Consider the following 17,225-nt stretch of genomic DNA (forward strand, 5'->3'; position numbering starts at 1 on the left):
AATAGAATAGAATAGAATAGAATAGAATAGAATAGAATAGAATAGAACAGGGCAATCTCCAAAAGCAAGAATATAAACAGCAAATTTAGACACAATATGAGCTAACACTTTCATACATTATTACATTTAAATTTATTCTTTGTTCTTCCAAAACCTTATTTACTATGTGCCTAGCACATGCTAGATTTGAAATATCACTCAGGACTCTAGAAATGCACTCTAAAAAAAATAGACAATTTATTGCCCTTCATTAAGCTTATAGTTGAGCAGGAAGAAAACTGAGAATAGTTACACAATTAACAGTGTGTATGTGATATGTTATGAATGTATAAGATTGTAAGACACTGATAAGCGATGCTACTGTAGATTCAGTAGTTGAAGATGAACACTCACTATAAAATAGTTGCACTGAGCTTTAAGGCAGTAAATAAATATGGAGTCTTTTAGAAATAAGCAAAAACCTAAACATAGAACAAACTCTTCTGGTCTAGGAGCAGGTAAATCATGACAGCTAGTAAACAGTGAAGAAGGAAGGGAATGTTGGGAAGATGAGGCCAAAGACTGAACAAAGAACAGGTTGGTCAATGCTTTTTAGAGCATGGTAATAAAGTTTTATTTTAGTCTCCCATCCGAGTACCAACCAGGTGACCATGCCTAGTTTCCAGTACTAGACAATTCAGACAGATTCCGAGCAGTATGCATATAAGCGTATTTAATTAGTCTTGATAGCGATGGATATCAGTCAAGGCTTTAAGGCAAAGAATTGCAGAATCTGTATGATTTTAAAACACTACTCCAATAGATGTGTGGAAAAGACACAAGTGAGGGATGAGAATGCAACAAAGGAAAGCAATTACAGATAAGCTACAGTGAAGCCAGTATAAGATGAATGGTGCCTTGAACTACAAAGCTGATATTTAAAGGCAGAAGCACACACTGACAAGTGCTTTTCACTATTTTACATTGAAAAATTATCACTTCAAATTACCAAATATCTTTTTAACTGCTTTTAAATTTTATTTTATTTTATTATTTTATGCGCAGTATTTTACCTGTATGTGTGTCTGTGTGATGGTGTTGGTCCTGGCACTGGAGTTATAACAGTTATGAGCTGCCGTGTGGAAACTGAACCCAGGTCCTCTGAAAGAGCAGTCAGTGCTCTTAGCCTCTGAGCCATCTCTCCAGCCCCAATTACCAAGTATCCTAACCAGAATAAAAGCCGCCATGAGTGACAAAAGCAACACACCAACCCAGGTCATCACAGTTGTGTCCAGGGATGAGACCACAGAAGACATTTGATTAATCCGACTTCAGAGCAGTTAAGAAGTTGCCTGAGTTTCAGAGATACGGACACTTTCCGGTGACCTCATATTAACTAAAGGGTTTCCTCAGATTGCTGAAGCATACTAGTTCTCTGTTGATAATATTGCTTTGCTTTTAAATATCTTCCTCTTTCTTAGCAACTAGATGGGCACCTTGTTGACCTACATGAGTAGTGGTAGAAAAATTTCTGTAGTCTTAGTCTGTTTCCTGTTACTTCTTTACAGAAAGTGCTTTCAAAACTTATTTAATATTTCTGTGATTTAATAATCACTTATTATCAAGGCTATAGAATAGACAACAAATATAATCTGAAACATTACAAAAATTAATTATCTGACCTTCCCAAAGGCTGTATGCTGTTAAAAGTAAAGCTTATAAATACTAGTACATTAATTGCTGGTAGTGTCATCACAGGAGGAAATAGCCTAAGAAGAGAATCCAGTCATTGCTGACATAGCACTAAAGTAACCCCGTGTCCCTGACAGCAGCACTTAAGTCACCTCTCCCATTTGGCCTGAAACAGTAAGGCAGTCCTTCTCTAAGCCTGCAATAGTCTCCCTAATTCAAACAAAGAACAGATCTTTGCCTTACTTCACTTCTTGGCTGTGGCTGGGGAAAAAAAAAAAAAAAAAAAAGATGTGTCTGCCTTTCCCAGATGTTCATGGACTTCACATTTGTCCCCCCAGCCCTAGACTCCAATCATTTCTTCCAGACAGAGGCATATCTGCCAAATATCCAGACACTGGAAAGATCTTGTAATCGTGTTTACTACTCAGAAATGCTGTGACCTTTGTTAAAATGAATTAAATCTAGCATTGCTGCATAGCTTTTTACAGACTTCTTTTTTCTTAGGAAAACATAAGAAAGGGGTGAAGAACTTTCACAGGCCTTATACTTATAATGCAAAAGTATACAGCTAAAATATAGATTTACAGCCTGTCATAAAGAAAACCCAGATCACAGTCCCAATTAACATACAAAAAGTGGTAACACTTTATTCTAAGAGAGAGAGAAAGGTCTGCCTGTTCTGACTCCATTCTTATCCTCACAACTGTGGGTATTCATACTTCGTACCCCTCATACTTTAAGAACTGATTTCAAATGCCGTCTTTCCACCACCCCAAAACAGATAGTAGCTCCTTGTTCTTTGCTTCTATGGTATTTCATGCATTATATTGCAACACTTACTACTAATTTATAGATAGTTTGTTTATAGATGTTTTTCAAGGGACTATACTGTTAAAATGTAAGAACTAAATTATTCATCTGTACATTACCAGCATCTACATGTAAAGTAGTAATAATAGTTGTTATTTATAGTCTGCCTATACTAAAAATAATTTCAGCTCCAATCAAGTGATTAAATGTTCAACAATGAGATTACTCATAGGAGAATATGGAATACAAGTGCCACAAAGGGGCCAGTACTTCTTTCAGATCTGGCAAGTATTTGAGGCTAGTCTGTTAACTAATCCTTCACTGTAATAGCAGGGGTAATTACCTTACAACAACAAAAGGTTTGCTTGGGCTCAGGGTTTGGGAGATCTGTTCCATGGTCAATTAGCCCTGTTGCTATTAGCCCATGTTGGGACAGCATAGCATGTTAGGACCATCTGGCAAAGGAATGCTGTTTACTTCATGGCCAAGGTTAAAAAAAAAGAAAAGAAAAGAAAGCAGGAGTGAAGGAAGAAAAACAAGAGTTAGAGTCCCACGATCTCTGTCAAAAACATAGCCCTAATAATCTGAAGAGATCCTGCTGCCTCCCAAAACTTCTATAGCCACCCCATAATGATCCCCTGGAAGCCAAGTCTTTCTTGTGTAGATTTCTGAGGAACATTTAGGATCAAAACTATCAAGGGCTGAAGACAGAATTTTCACTGCTCTTCAGCAGAGTATGGAAACATTCACGTGTGCAAATGTTAGTCCTGCAGTCCCTACTGGGAAGCAGAAAAAGCATTAGTCATCTGGCAGTTATAATAGGGAAAGGGTGGCCTCCATAAGGTATGGCCATGTGCTAATCTTCAAAATCTGTGAGTGTGTCCTTATTTGTAAAAGGGGTATTTGAGGGTATCCTAGAGACAAGAAGCTTGTTTTTCCCAGAAGATTTTCTGGAGCTGTAGACAGACGAAGCTGACATGGACATTGGAGAGCAAGCGTTCTGAAAGAGCAGCAAGTACTCTTGGCCATTTAGCCATCTCTATAGTCCCAAGTCAGACCTAAACTTGTCATCAAAACAACCTGACTTTTTTCCTAATATCTATTGGCCTATATGTGTGATACAGTGACAATGAGATAATTAGCATCACTGTAGTTTCATGCAGGGAGAGACCCTTTGACTTGAAATTAGTTCTCATCTTGGAATTGAACTGTTATGATTAAATATCATGTGTGTGTTCTCACATGCGCATGTGCACGAAATGACACAGACATACGAGTATGTAAGTGCACGCACCTGTGTGAGCTCAAACAGAACCCAGAATGGCACATTAAATATCTTCCTTGGTCACTTTCCACCTGGCTGCCTTGGCACAGGGTCTTTGCCTGACCCGGAGGGACTAGACTAGGCTAGTTGGCTTTCAGGTACTACAATTCTCTGCACTTCAGACCAGGGTTACAGCCACTCCCAGCCTTGCCTGGTTTTTGATGTGTTTGGTGTTTAATGTGGGTGCTGGGGATTTGAACTCAAGTTCTTATATTTTTAGAGTAAGCCATCTTCTTGGGCCAATTCACTGTATGGATGCTACCCATGGCAAGAATCCACTCAGCCAAATGAACGCTATCATTAAGTGAGAAAATACAGTGACTTTGTACTGAAAAGAAAAGCACTTTTAAAATTAAAAGCTTTGTACAAATAAATAAAATTCTTATTCACTGTGATTCCAAAGAAACAGTCTAATGTACTCTCATTTGATAAGTGATTTCTTTCGAAATCATGTTGTGAAGTGTTTCTTTGACACTCGGGGAGAGATTAATACGCAGGTCATGAGGTAATGAGCGCATGTTATTCTACTTCTCTGCACTCCTCCTTAGATCTTTACCCGTTCTTCATTGTCCACCCACTTGTCTGTGGCCAATTCGACTCTGAAACCAAGACCTGGTAGAAGAATAACTGAACCAGATATCTGACAGCTGTGAAATATAAACTCTCCAACTTTGTTAAAAAAAAAATCAAGTGTGCAGAAGTTCTTCTAATATTAAAAAAGAAAATCTAGGCTATGATGTGCTTGCCACTAAGCACGTACTTGTGAATATCAAAGCATCTGTAAAGAGCAAGACGCCCAGACAGAGGTGAGACACCGGAGCTTCCTCTGATGTTTGCTCGCTCACCAGCAAAAGTTTTATGAGAATTTATTCTTGGTCGAGTTGGAAAGTTCACAAACACAGGAACAAAGTGTTTCCTGACAAGACTGACAAAGTCCCAAGAAAAGTCCACAGAGGTGATCTGAGCTCCTGTTCCCAAATGTAGCCCAGCTGGAAATTTGCCTAATGAGAACAAATATTTGAAGTTTTAACCTCTCAACAATGGAGATGATGCTTTCTCACAGATGACATTTAGAATTAATTTTATTTCTATTGTAGGAAATAATTCTACACGAGGAAATACATTTAAAACTAGAAACATCTTTATTTTAGAATCTATTTCCTGTAGTTATCAAAGCATTAATGTCTCTGAGTTATGTAAGAGAGCTGACTAAATTTAAACCATGCCAAGACTTGGGGGTAAGTCTTGTCTGAAACTGCTCTTTTTCCTCCACCAAATGCAGCCACAGTGATACATAACTACTTTACAGGAATGTAGAGTATTGATGGGATTAGCACACAAAAACAGCTTACAAAGCGCGTGGCTCACCATAAGCATTGGCTAACATTAACTAGGAACACTGCTGTCATCAATGGTACTGTTAGCTAGCAACTGTCTTCATATGCACTCACTCTTCTATCTAGCTGCAAATAGCTTGAGGGCAGTGTTAATCATCTTGGTAACATTGCAGCCAGCTCATTATGGTGTGTGTCATGTCTACATATTCTTCTTTTTCATATTCTTAATTTATATATTTTTCCTTTCAACTTACACAGAGTTCTGTATCCTTTCCTGAAGAATTTCATGCAAAAGAATAATTATTTATATCTGATCTCAAGCACACACCACAACCTACTTGTTGAAGCTCAAAAGTGGGTTGGGTGTGTAGTTCAGAGGTAGATCATTTGACCAGCATACTCATGTTCCTGGAGCCAATCACCGGAACTGCACTAATAAACAGATAAGCCCATCAAAGGAAGGTAATGCTTGAGGATTGTTAGTTTCCAAAATATTCTAAATGGTTTCATGGACAAATGCAGAGCAACATGAAGAGATCTGGGTTTCTGCAGCCCACCACACTGATTGACTGCTCCACAGCACTCTGACTGAACTGTGTTTGAAAACAATATACAGCTAGCACTGATATTCATTCTATTCTCTCCTTTGTAGCTACTTGGAGAATATGGCTCCCCCGCCGCTTCTTAGAGTGGCCTTTTTATTAAGTTCTTCAGGAGAAATCTCTACCTATCTTGACTGGAGACTATCTGCATATTATAGATCTTCAAGAAAAAATACTTGTGCACACATACATAGGCACAATATTTATGCCAAAGCTTCTTGAACTTTTCCACTCATGACCTTTTTAGTCATGTGACTTCTTTGCATGACCAAATGTATGTAGGTATACAAAATATATATACAAGTCAAATGCTTACTGGCAACCATAAAAAATTATTTGTTTATTACAGGGTCTCACTATGTAGCCCTGGCAGCCATAGAATTCTCTTTGTTGACCAGGTTGGCCTCAAACTCAGTATATCCACTTGCCTTTTCCTACTGAGTGTTAAGATTACAGGCATGCTCTATCATTTTCACAGCCAAGAATTTTAAAGAAATACAAACAAAAATATTGTTAGGATGCAAATGAATGTATTTATAATTAGTACATTATTTCATCATCTTTTGGGTTATCTGCAATTATACTTTTCTATAAAAATGCCTCAAGAAATACAAAATGAAGTAAACTACATTTAAATAATGAGGCATGTTTCTATGGTTATGACTTTGGTCTAAGTATTAAATCTCCCTGGGCCTTGCTTTCCTCATGTTTAATATAATAAAATATCACCTGTGGTGAAGCAAATAATTTTTTGGTCATACAGATTGTTGTGGTACAAGAATTGTCACACAAACCTCTTGAACACCAATCTCAGTGATATGTGGATAGATTATTGAATGCACTACCCCAAGACTGACCAGGTCAGAGACACAGTGATCTCAAGAGCCAAACTGTGATGCCAGTCTGTTTCGAAAGCAAATTTTTTATATGAAAAACTGTAACCAGATAACAACCAGGTAACCAGGTGTAGGAAATGAGGGGGAGCAGCATTACACCACGGTGACTAGCTAAACATAGTCAATTTTGGTCTGAGTGCATTATATATAGGTAGATAGGCAAAGGATTTTAAACTTTTTGGCTAGGATATAGGCTTGGGGACATTCCAGTTCCCCGCCTTCCTCGGAGAAAGTAACAGGAAAATGTTGCTGTCTTAACTCTAACAGAACATGCATTTATCATGTATTGTTTTATTCTAAGCAGCAACTTTGAACTATTAAATTCTGGTCTCAGGCAGGCAGAGCCTGAGAACCTGAACTCTATTTCACCTTGTATTCAGAATGGAGACATGCGGGTAAAATGGCTTCTGACATACTAAAGGCGACAGCAGGTATTAGCAGAGGAGCTATAGTTAATATAGGAACTAAAGCAGGTCTCAACAGAGGGGCTAGAGAGGGTTAGCAGGTTACAACATTCAGTGTTTACAATTGATTACCGTAAAGGCAAATTTCATACTTGTGTGGTAGGCATTCTTGTCCTTTTTTATTTCTACATAGCATTAGATCCTAGCTGAATATTTGATACCATCACACAGAAAACATCTACACTGTTTTCAGAGTTGATGGATATTGTAATTTTATATTCATCAATGCATGAGAGTGCAGATTTATAGCAATACATAACACAAAATGACAGAACTGTGTTTATGAATATTTCAGGAATTCTTAAAAAGTCTGTCCTAATCCCATCCTAAAATTTATTTCACAGTTTTTATGCAATGCAAGCAGTAATTTTTAAATCAAACGTTCCAATTCAATTCAAAGACAGTACTAATTTGATTCTTAGATACTGAGTAGAAAACTATTCAGGTCTTTGTTTTCTATTTTTAAATGCTTATGTCTTGATAGGTGCGTAAAACTTCATGTGAACTGTTAAAACATGCCAATTCATAATATTCCATTGTTTTAAATCTTTCAGACATGCTTCTGGCAAGTGCTTGTCAGTGCTGCCTGGCATGACCAGGGAAGTCATGTGAGTGGTACATTGTGTGCTTGATTTTGAATTAATTGTTGTGTGATCAGAAAACTCCTGTTGCCAAAATTCCTCAACCACTCAATTCAGCCATGCGAGCGAACACAGGGTCAGAGCCCACAGTTTACGATGCAAGGATTGTATGTGGACATATTTACATATGATGTAATGATGAATTTTAGTCTGTTTTTCATAACTGTAACAAAATAACCAAATCTGGACAACTTTCAAGGGACAGAAATTCATCTGGCTCTCATGTCTCTGAAGTCCTTCCCAAGCAGCGACTTTGAAGTGGTAGCATCTGCGGAGAGCTTCTTGAGTCTTAGGTGGCCAATGCGTGACACGGTGACAGAGCAAGCATATTGGCTCTTTTTAGAAAGCATCTTTTTCCTTCTTTCCTTTTTTGAGACAGGCTCTCACTACGTCACGCTGGCTAACCTTGAACTCACTGTGTAGAACAGGCTTCTTTGGAACTCACAGTGCTCTATCTGCCTCAGTTTCTCTAGGGCTAGGGTTAAAGGGTGTGGCACCATCCCCTGCTGGAAGTTCTGTATTTTAACGAGGTCCTGCCTTTTTGAGCTAATTAGCTCACAAAGCCTCCACTTTCAAATATTATTGATGGATATAATACATGAATGTCAGGAAATGTTTTCATACAACAGGTGTGTGTGTGTGTGTGTGTGTGTGTGTGTGTGTGTGTGTGTGTGTCCAATTTGGTAGCTAACTTCTACACAAACAGGTTCTCTGGATCCACACATTCTCCCTGCTATGTTCATAGAACTACTTCAGTTCCGGACCCAGTTCTAAGTGTCTACTCACATATCACAAACTAGAGTTAAGAATTCATTAAAAAGTCTTGCCTAGTTGAGGCCTTTTCACAACTAAATATCACAAGACCCCCAAAAGCTGTTCCTTTAATTATAATTAGTTTCCTGTGGCAGATAAAAAGAGGTCTCTGTTTTCAGCAAAAATGATTAGTATTGTGTGCATAAAGGGGTCTGTGAAATGGTGATTTGGTTCCTAATCCTGCAGCCTCTTCACATAATGATATCCAGCTCTTCTTCTCCCACCCATTGTCTGTGAGTGGGGCTTAATAGTTTCATGAATGAACAGAAAATCAAAAGACTCCTCACGGTGTCTAAGGTCACAGCAATGACTGGGTCTAGGATTAGAATGGATTTATTTCCTATTACATTATTTCCTATTATTATTATTAAAAAAGAAGGATGAGCTTCTTTTTAACCTGGAGAAATTTAACTGTGGCATCAGCTATTTGTCTTCAGGCATGGGGTCTTTGGGAAACTCTACCGGTGGATATTGAGGGAGGGGCCTTCATTCTAAGCAATTTAATGAGTAAAACTTTCCATCCATGGAATGCTGGGGAAGCATTTTGTGGATAAGAAGGGGGGGGAGATGCTATTTTAAACATTGCTGAGAGAGTTTGGGCAAAATCCATCTGGCAGACAGAGTCTTTCTTCCGTTCAGAAACTCATCAAGCACTCCAAACATGCAACCTGTAGGCAAGTTTAATTAAAGCTTGAGAAATCTCAAAATAGTCTGACATTTAACTATGTTCTTTCCATTCTCATACACATTGGCATGCACATGAGGGTCTCTGGGCTTCAGATTAAGCTCCCTAATGACTTCCTGCCCTGCCTAACTACTCGATTACTCTGTATTTAAAACCACAGGAGTGTGAATGAAACTACCTCATCCAGCCCAGTGTCCTTTCACTTAATAGACAAGCAGGAAGGCAGATAGAAATGTGGGTGGATGAGTTAGTAAAGAAAAATGATTGTGATAGATGGTAGCCAGGTAGGTAGGTAGATGGAGCACATGCACATACATGCGTAACAGGCTTCCTAGATGAGTAAAATTGTTTTCTTTGTCTTCTCTGGCATTGATTGAAGTAAGCATGCTTTAACACAGTCACGCTGAAGGATTCTAAATTTGTACATTCTGTCCTGGAGGAGGAGTTTAATTTTTTCAGTGATTCAGAGAGCCATGGCCTTCCTTTCTCAAAACCCCCAGCTTCAATTTTCGGTGGAGGTAAGTGCCCAATATTGTAGTATGTCCTCTTCTTCATCTGCTTCTTTTCTTTCTGCTCTGGGGTGTGTGTCTTGCTTTACTTTTGGCTTCCTTCCTTCCTTCGTTCTTTCCTTCCTTCCACCCTTCTTCCCTCCCTCCCTCCCTCCCTCCCTCCCTCCCTCCCTTCCTTTCTTACCTTGCAGTCCAGGCTGACTGGACTTTATAATCCTTCTGCCTCAGCTCCCCAGATGCTTAGATTATAGGCTGAGCCCAAGTACCCAATCCAGCTCAGCTTCAGCTGAACATTTTTTATGACTCATTTTTCTCTCCTTTCTTAGCAAAATAACTATTCTTAGGCAAATATAATGGCGCACACCTACAGTCCCAGCTATGAAATATGGGGTAGTGCAGGAGGATCATAGTTTTTAAGCCAGACACAGCTACCCAGTGATGTCCAATCTCAAAATAAAAGCACCAACAAACTTTTAACAGTAATTTCATCCCTAAAATTTTCGTGTACATGTTAAGCTAGGTCTAGGCCTGCCTTCAGGTAATACTTCAAGTGTAGAGTACCCTTTATCACAGTTCCTCTCTGTCCGCCCTGTGACACTATCATTTACTCTCCCACATTCTGTTCACACACACACATGCACATATCACTTAAACAATCACCTCCTAGATAAGAAGATTTATTCTTTGTCTTTGGTTTCCTGTAGTTTAACTATGACATGCTAGGAGTAGTTGAGGGGTATTCGTTAATTCATTTGCTTATATTTAATCATTTCTTTTCCTTTTATTGTTTAAACATTTCATATATACATATAATTTGCCTTGCCCAAATCAACCTCCATTCTGCCCCCTCCCCTTTACTCCTTCCCCTATTCCCCTCTCAGCTTCATGTGCTGTGTTAAACCTACTGAGTCCACTTACTACTACCTGCATGAATATGGGGCCATCTGCTGGAGACTGAGTAACCTGTCAGAGACCACGTACCTGAAGAAAATGGACTCTCCCTCCACCACTAGCCATCAGTTGCTCACAGGTCCTCATCTAAGTGTGAGGACCATCCACACTGAGATCCCTGCTAATTTATCTGTCCAATCATAGCCGCTGTGTGTTCATGCGTGCAATAGTCATGCTATGTCCTCCAAATACTGTTTCACTAAAACGTTCACTACATCTGCCTCTTAGACTTTCTTCCCCATCTTAATCCCAGGGAACACACCTAAATCATGTGTGTGTGTGTGTGTGTGTGTGTGTGTGGTTATGTACACCATAGTTTCTTATTCTCTGCACACTGATCAGTTGTGAATGTCTGTATTAATAGCCATCTTCTGCAGAAGAGAGCTTCTCTAATGAGGATAAGAGATACACTAATTATTTATCCTTTTTGATGTTATCCAGTCTCTCAGCTTCTGTGGTTTGGTATTTGGTTTTGGAAAGTTCTTGAATATTATGCCTGAAATATGTTTTCTCTCCTTTCTTCTCTCTCCTTCTGGTATTCTAGTTTTACGTATGTCTCATATTTCAACGTGATCTCTAGTTCTTCATTTCTCTAGTTCAGTTCTGCTTATTCCTCTGCATGTCTGTCTGGAAAGGTTTTATTAATCCATCTTAAAGCTCATTGACTCTTTCCCAGGCCAACATGTTGCAGAGTTCCTCACAAGTATTCTACATCTCTGTTATAGCATCTTTGAGTTCTTGCATTTCTTTTAGAGTCTTAGACTTTTCATTGTTTATATTACTTACTTGTTCTTACATGACCCCCTTTTATTATACTCCTTATGGTATTAATCATCATTTTTAAAATTCTCCATAAATTCTAAAACCTGTGTCATGTCATCTCGTCTGTTTCTTATATGTGCTTTGCTATGTGATTTGTAATTGTTTCAATTGTTTTTGTTGAAAGCTAGAAATAAGATAACAGGAAGTGAGGTGGACAAGCCTTTGGCATCACGTTTTTGGCTGCTCTGACAAGGAGCTGTACCATACATGGTTGTCAGAACTGTAGGTGGCAAGAGCCTCACATTCCTCTTGAGCTTACTTACCCCCACAATGACCACACTTCCATAGGATTCTTCTTCAGAGAAATCTGTTAATCTGTCATCTGTTTCCATTGGAATTCACCAGTACTAATAGGAGTCCTGTTGGGATAAGGTACAGAGGGAAGAAAATAATCTAAATTAGGATTACCTCTCCATCTTCTGCAGTAAGTATGAGTTATGGCCTTAAAGAACTTGTTTTCCATCCCCAACATAAAACAAGAAGGCTATAAGGTCTGCACTGGGGAAAATTCTCCTTCCTCAGGAAAAAGGTTCTGGCAAGGTATTTTCCCCTAAATTAGAGGCCAGATGAACACTAAACATGAATGGTTGTAATCATTGATATTTATTTAAAAATATTTTAAAGTATAGTCCTCAGTAGAAAAAGTATGCACTATAGACATCTTCCAAAATTCCTTGGGAAGAGAGCCTTTCAAATACTTGAAATGGATGATTACATCTTTAATATAAATGGTGTCCTTAGTGTCCAGAGAGCTTAAAATAAAATGTTGTCTTAGTTTTGCTTCCTGTTGCTGTGATATATACCTTGACAATAACACCTAAGGACAAAATGTTGTACTTGATTCGCAATTCCACATAACAGCCCACTATTACGGGAATTCAAGGTGATTGAAGCCTACAGCAACTATTCATATCAAATCCATAGTCAAGAACAGAAAGCAATAAACACATGCTTTCATGTGAGTGTTCAGCTCTTTTTTCACTCTCTTTTTTTTGGGGGGGGATATCTTTATTTTATTTTTTACAATTTATTCACTTTGTATCCCAGTTGTAGCCCCCTCCCTCATCTCCTCCTGGTCCCACCCTCCCTCCTTCTTCCTCTCCTATCCCTCTTTCGGAGTCCACTGATAGTGGAGGTCCTCCTCCTCTACTGTCTGACCCTAGCCTATCAGGTCCCATTAGGACTGTCTGGATCCTCTTCCTCGGTGGGCTGGCTCTGTCTCCCCACCAAGGACAAGTGATCAAGGAGTAGGCAGAAGGGAAAACATGATAGATACCAGAAGTGGTAAAAGAGAAAAAACAGGATGGGAGCCTACCACAGATCTCCTCTAAAAGACTCCACCCAGCAGGGGATCGAAGCAGATGCAGAGAGATTCACAGCCAAACTTTGTACAGAGTTCAAGGAGTCTTATGGACAAGGGGGAGATAGAAAGACCTGGAGGGGACAGGAGCCACACACAAGGAGACCAACAGAGCCAAAAAAGCTGGGCCAAAGGGGGACTACAGAGACTGATACATCCAGCAAAGACCATGTATAGAGAGGACCTAGACCCCCTGTCCAAATGTAGACCGTGACAGCTCAGTCTCCATGTGGGAAAGAGACAAGTCTCTTTCTCCACAATTAGTACCATCCAGGATCCCCTCCTCAGAGCATGAGGCCGCCCACACTGGGCAAGTCCTCTGACCTATTAACATAGCCAAGATAATTCATCAGCAGGCAATGTCTCATTGACTTCCTTTTCCAGGTGATTCTAGATTGTGTCATGTGGACAGTTACAAATGAACCCTGGAGTAAAGGCATCAAACACAGTATTTGCTGAAGATTCTGTATTTCCCATTGGGAAGAACTTCTACGTTGACCGAAAGTCAACATCTTACACATTTACCTTGTGGTATCAAATTTTAAATGTATAACTGAATAATTAAATTTGCAATTTTGTTTGAGACTTAAAAGGAAAATCAAGGGGAGGTGAGCTACACTGCTGACTGAGGGCCTGCTTTTCATATCTCGCAGCCTTCTGGCAAAAGGAGGAGGCAACCGCCGAACGGCTGACGTGGCGGCCCACGGGTTTGCCCACCTTTTAACTCTGGACAAAAAGACTCTCCAAGAAATTCTGGTGCATTATCCAACTTCTAAAGAGCTCCTCATGAGGAAAGCCAGGTATGACCTTTAAAGCCCCAACAGAACTGCGCACGAAGGTTCACCCTTCGAGGCATTCCCGGCACTTGCAAGGCGGAGGCCAAAGGATTGGACCAACTCCCAGGCCAGATAGAACTACAGAGTTAGATGCTATATGCGGGGGATAAAGGTGGACAACATTGGTTTTACCATATAAAATCTAAGATGAGGATGATTGCGTTACAGGCAGTTTGTTAAAACTTTCCTCATGTGATACACCCCATACTGAAAGCGAGTGCCCTCTGAAAATTCATGGGCAGAGGAAGTTACCATTTTTCCAGGAGCTATCACAGAACTACTCAAAACGGCGTTCTCCTTCCTCCAGAGTCCTTTTAAGCCATAAAGGGAAGACCACACAAGCAATCTCTCCAAGAACAGCGCCTGGCTTTCTTTTCCCACCAAAAGAAGAGACGCCCAAAATGCTCAAAGCTCTCCTGGGAAAAAAAGGAAAGGCAGACCTCAGAAGACTCCTCAAAGGAAAGCGAGAACAAGCCGCTCAGGTAACGGTAACAAGGCTGACAGAACAGTGAAGGGGGTTAGCGTCAGGAGTGGGATTGCTGCCTGGCTGATATCCAGGTCAGCCGTCGTTGAGACAGCAGATTAATTTGACCTAACCTAAAGCCTACAATTGTGCTTTATATTGGCACTTATTGTTTAAACGCCACCTACCTCCTTTTATCATTACTCGGCATCGTTACCAGTTCACTTTAAATTAACATACATGTCCATAAACGCCTTCAATTGTTCCCGAGTCCTCTATGTGTGAATCTCCTTACTTAACGCAATTATTAGTAATCCCCAAATCAACACATTTTCTTGTGTCATTCATAAAAAACAAAATATAAAAGGAAAAAAAAGCTGAAAACTGGTAGGTCTACTATCTGCTAAGTCACCTCACGGTCACTGCCATTTCTTATTCCAGCTCCCTGAAAATAAGTGACCCAATGCAATTTACTTCTTGCCGTGGCTTTTCTGTCTGTTTCATTTTGAAGTTCTGTGGGAGGGGTGTGTGTTTTTTTAATTTATTATCTTTATTTTCTTTTATTTTTATTTATTTATTTATTTTGAGACAGGGTTTCTTTGTGTATCCTTGTCTGTCCTGGACTCACTTTGTAAACCAGGCTGGCCTTGAACTCAGAGACCTAGCTGACTCTGCCTTCCCGAGTGTCAGGATTACAGGCATGTGCCACTGCACCAGGCTATAGTTTTGAGTTTTAAATTTATTTACCTTTTTTATTTTTTTTATGTGTGTGACTCCTGGGCCAATGAGTTCAAGGCTACTCCTCATATTTCATTTTCTCTTACTGGATTGAATGTATCTGGTTTTATGTTGAGGTCTTTGATACACTTGAGTTTTGTGCAGGGTGATAAATATGGATCTATTTGCATTCTTCTACATGCAGACGTCCAGTTAGACCAGGATCATTTATTGAAGATGCTACCTTTTTTCTATTATATAGTTTTGACTCCTTTGTAAATAATCAAGTGTCCATACGTGGGTGGGTTTATTTCTGGGTCTTCTATTTGATTCCATTGATTCACCATTCTGTTTCTATGCCAGTACCATGCAGTTTTTATTTTATTGCTCTGTAGTACAGCTTGAAATCAGGGATGGAGATACCTCCAGAAGTTTTTATTGTACAAGATTATTTTAGTTCTTCTAGGGTTTTTTGTTGTTGTTGTTGTTGTTGTTCTTCCATATGAGGCTGAGAATTATTCTTTCAATATCTGTAAAGAATTGTGTTGATATTTTGATGGGAATTGCATTGAATCTGTAGATTGTTTTTGGTAAGATGGCCTTTTTTTTTCTATGTTATTCCTACTGATCCATGAGCATGAAAGATCTTTCCATCTTCAAATATCCTCTTCAATTTCTTTCTTCAGAGACTTGAAGTTCTTGTCATATAAGTCTTTCACTTGCTTGGTTATATTTACACAAAGATAGTTTGTATTATTTTCCACAAATATTTAATCAACATCTAACAAAATGTTTAAAGACAAAATTAACCCTACATATTTCATAAAGCCATTTAGGTCATCAACAGTCCTAGTCAACAAATTTGGATTAGATGACAATGAAATGTGGTGCAAACTGTTAATCAACATTCAGATTTACACTGTTGTACCTGATAATTTGTAGGAATGTAAAAAGTGAAACCATACTGGTTTTCTCCCTTTGTTATTTCTGGAATTATTATTATTATTACTGATGCTCATAATAAATCTGTGTAAACAGATATTGAGAAGTAAAACAAGTATTCACGGTCTCTAAAGTTAGTTGCCATGCTGTCTCCAACACTGTTAGAAATGGGCAGCCATGAACCTTTCAGAAAAGAAGGAAAACAAATACTACAAAATCATTAAATTTTAAGATTTCAAAACTAGTATCTTTGTCTTCTACTCATAAAACTGTGGTGAATATTAAGAGCACAGTGTAAACTAAACATCTCATTTATAGCAATCTAAAGATAACAATTTGTACAAGAAACACACAAACTAATGATGTAAATTTTCTACAGATAATACTAATAAATAGAACTAGTAGCTTGGGGCTGAAGAGACAGCTCAGTGGTAAATGCATCTGCTTCTAAGCCTTCCAACCTGAGTTCAATCTAGAACCACATGGTGGAAGAGAAAATTCACATCGTCCACTTGTCCAACAACTTGTACAAACAACAAGTGTGAAACAATAGGTCAAATACCCATGAGACTGAGAAGATAAAATAAGAAAAGAGATATGAGTTTCTCCTGAGGTTCCGCCAAGATTGGGAAAGATACCAGACTTTTTACTGCGTATTGTATATATACATTTTTAAATTAAACATTTAAAATATCATGTCCATAAAATAAACATAATACACAAACATTTAAACTCAGGAAACTTGGTAAAGAATGACAGTGAGCAGCAAGACAGACATGATTCCTATATTCACTCGTTCAGATCATATTTGTTTATGGTAGCCCCACTATCTTGATTATGGTTTCAAAACACTAATTCTTTATCATGCCTTCTTCTAGAAAAAAGGTGAAAATTCCAAAGGAAGAATGGGGGAAGGAAAAGAATACGAAGATAAGGGAACAGAGCCATCAGAAAAAAAACACTGGACAGGTCCAAATGCAGAGTAAGTTCTATCATAGCAGAGGAAATTCCCCAGTTGATTGAAAAGGCAGTTTTGCCCAGAGGACCTGCCTGTCAACCATTCATCAGCAGCATGGTTCCTGCTATTGAAGCTGGGGAAGAGATTCTGACTATCGAAGTCAAAGAAGGATAAGCAATAAGTGTTTGGTTGTGTTTAGATGTAACCTAGCTCATTCTCAAAGACATTCCCAGGAACTGTAGCTTAATTAGTCACTGGGACCCTTGGAAACTTCAGTGAAGTCCTAAGCTTCACTTCTAGGACTTTTTATTCATCAATAAGATATTTAAAAATCATCCTATTTTCCACTGTTATCAGCTTTGAGAAATTGCTATTTCTTTTAAATGTCTGTAATAAATATGTTTTCTCTTCTTTCCTGATGATA

The 17,225-nt window shown here is 38.8% G+C and overlaps 1 protein-coding gene across 1 annotated transcript in view; it reads left to right on the forward strand.

Moving 5' to 3' along the window:
* Window positions 1–16,975, forward strand: part of Cngb3 (cyclic nucleotide gated channel subunit beta 3) — a 178,026-nt gene extending 161,051 nt beyond the window's left edge. The window contains 4 exon segments of the mRNA XM_055603202.1: window positions 13,539–13,685; window positions 14,029–14,203; window positions 16,722–16,796; window positions 16,799–16,975. Coding sequence (XP_055459177.1) covers window positions 13,539–13,685; window positions 14,029–14,203; window positions 16,722–16,796; window positions 16,799–16,975 — 574 coding nt within the window.
* Window positions 16,976–17,225: the final 250 nt, after the last annotated feature.

Source organism: Psammomys obesus, unplaced genomic scaffold, assembly GCF_907164565.1.
Source record: "Psammomys obesus unplaced genomic scaffold, mPsaObe1.curated_primary_1811, whole genome shotgun sequence".
Lineage (NCBI taxonomy): Eukaryota > Metazoa > Chordata > Mammalia > Rodentia > Muridae > Psammomys > Psammomys obesus.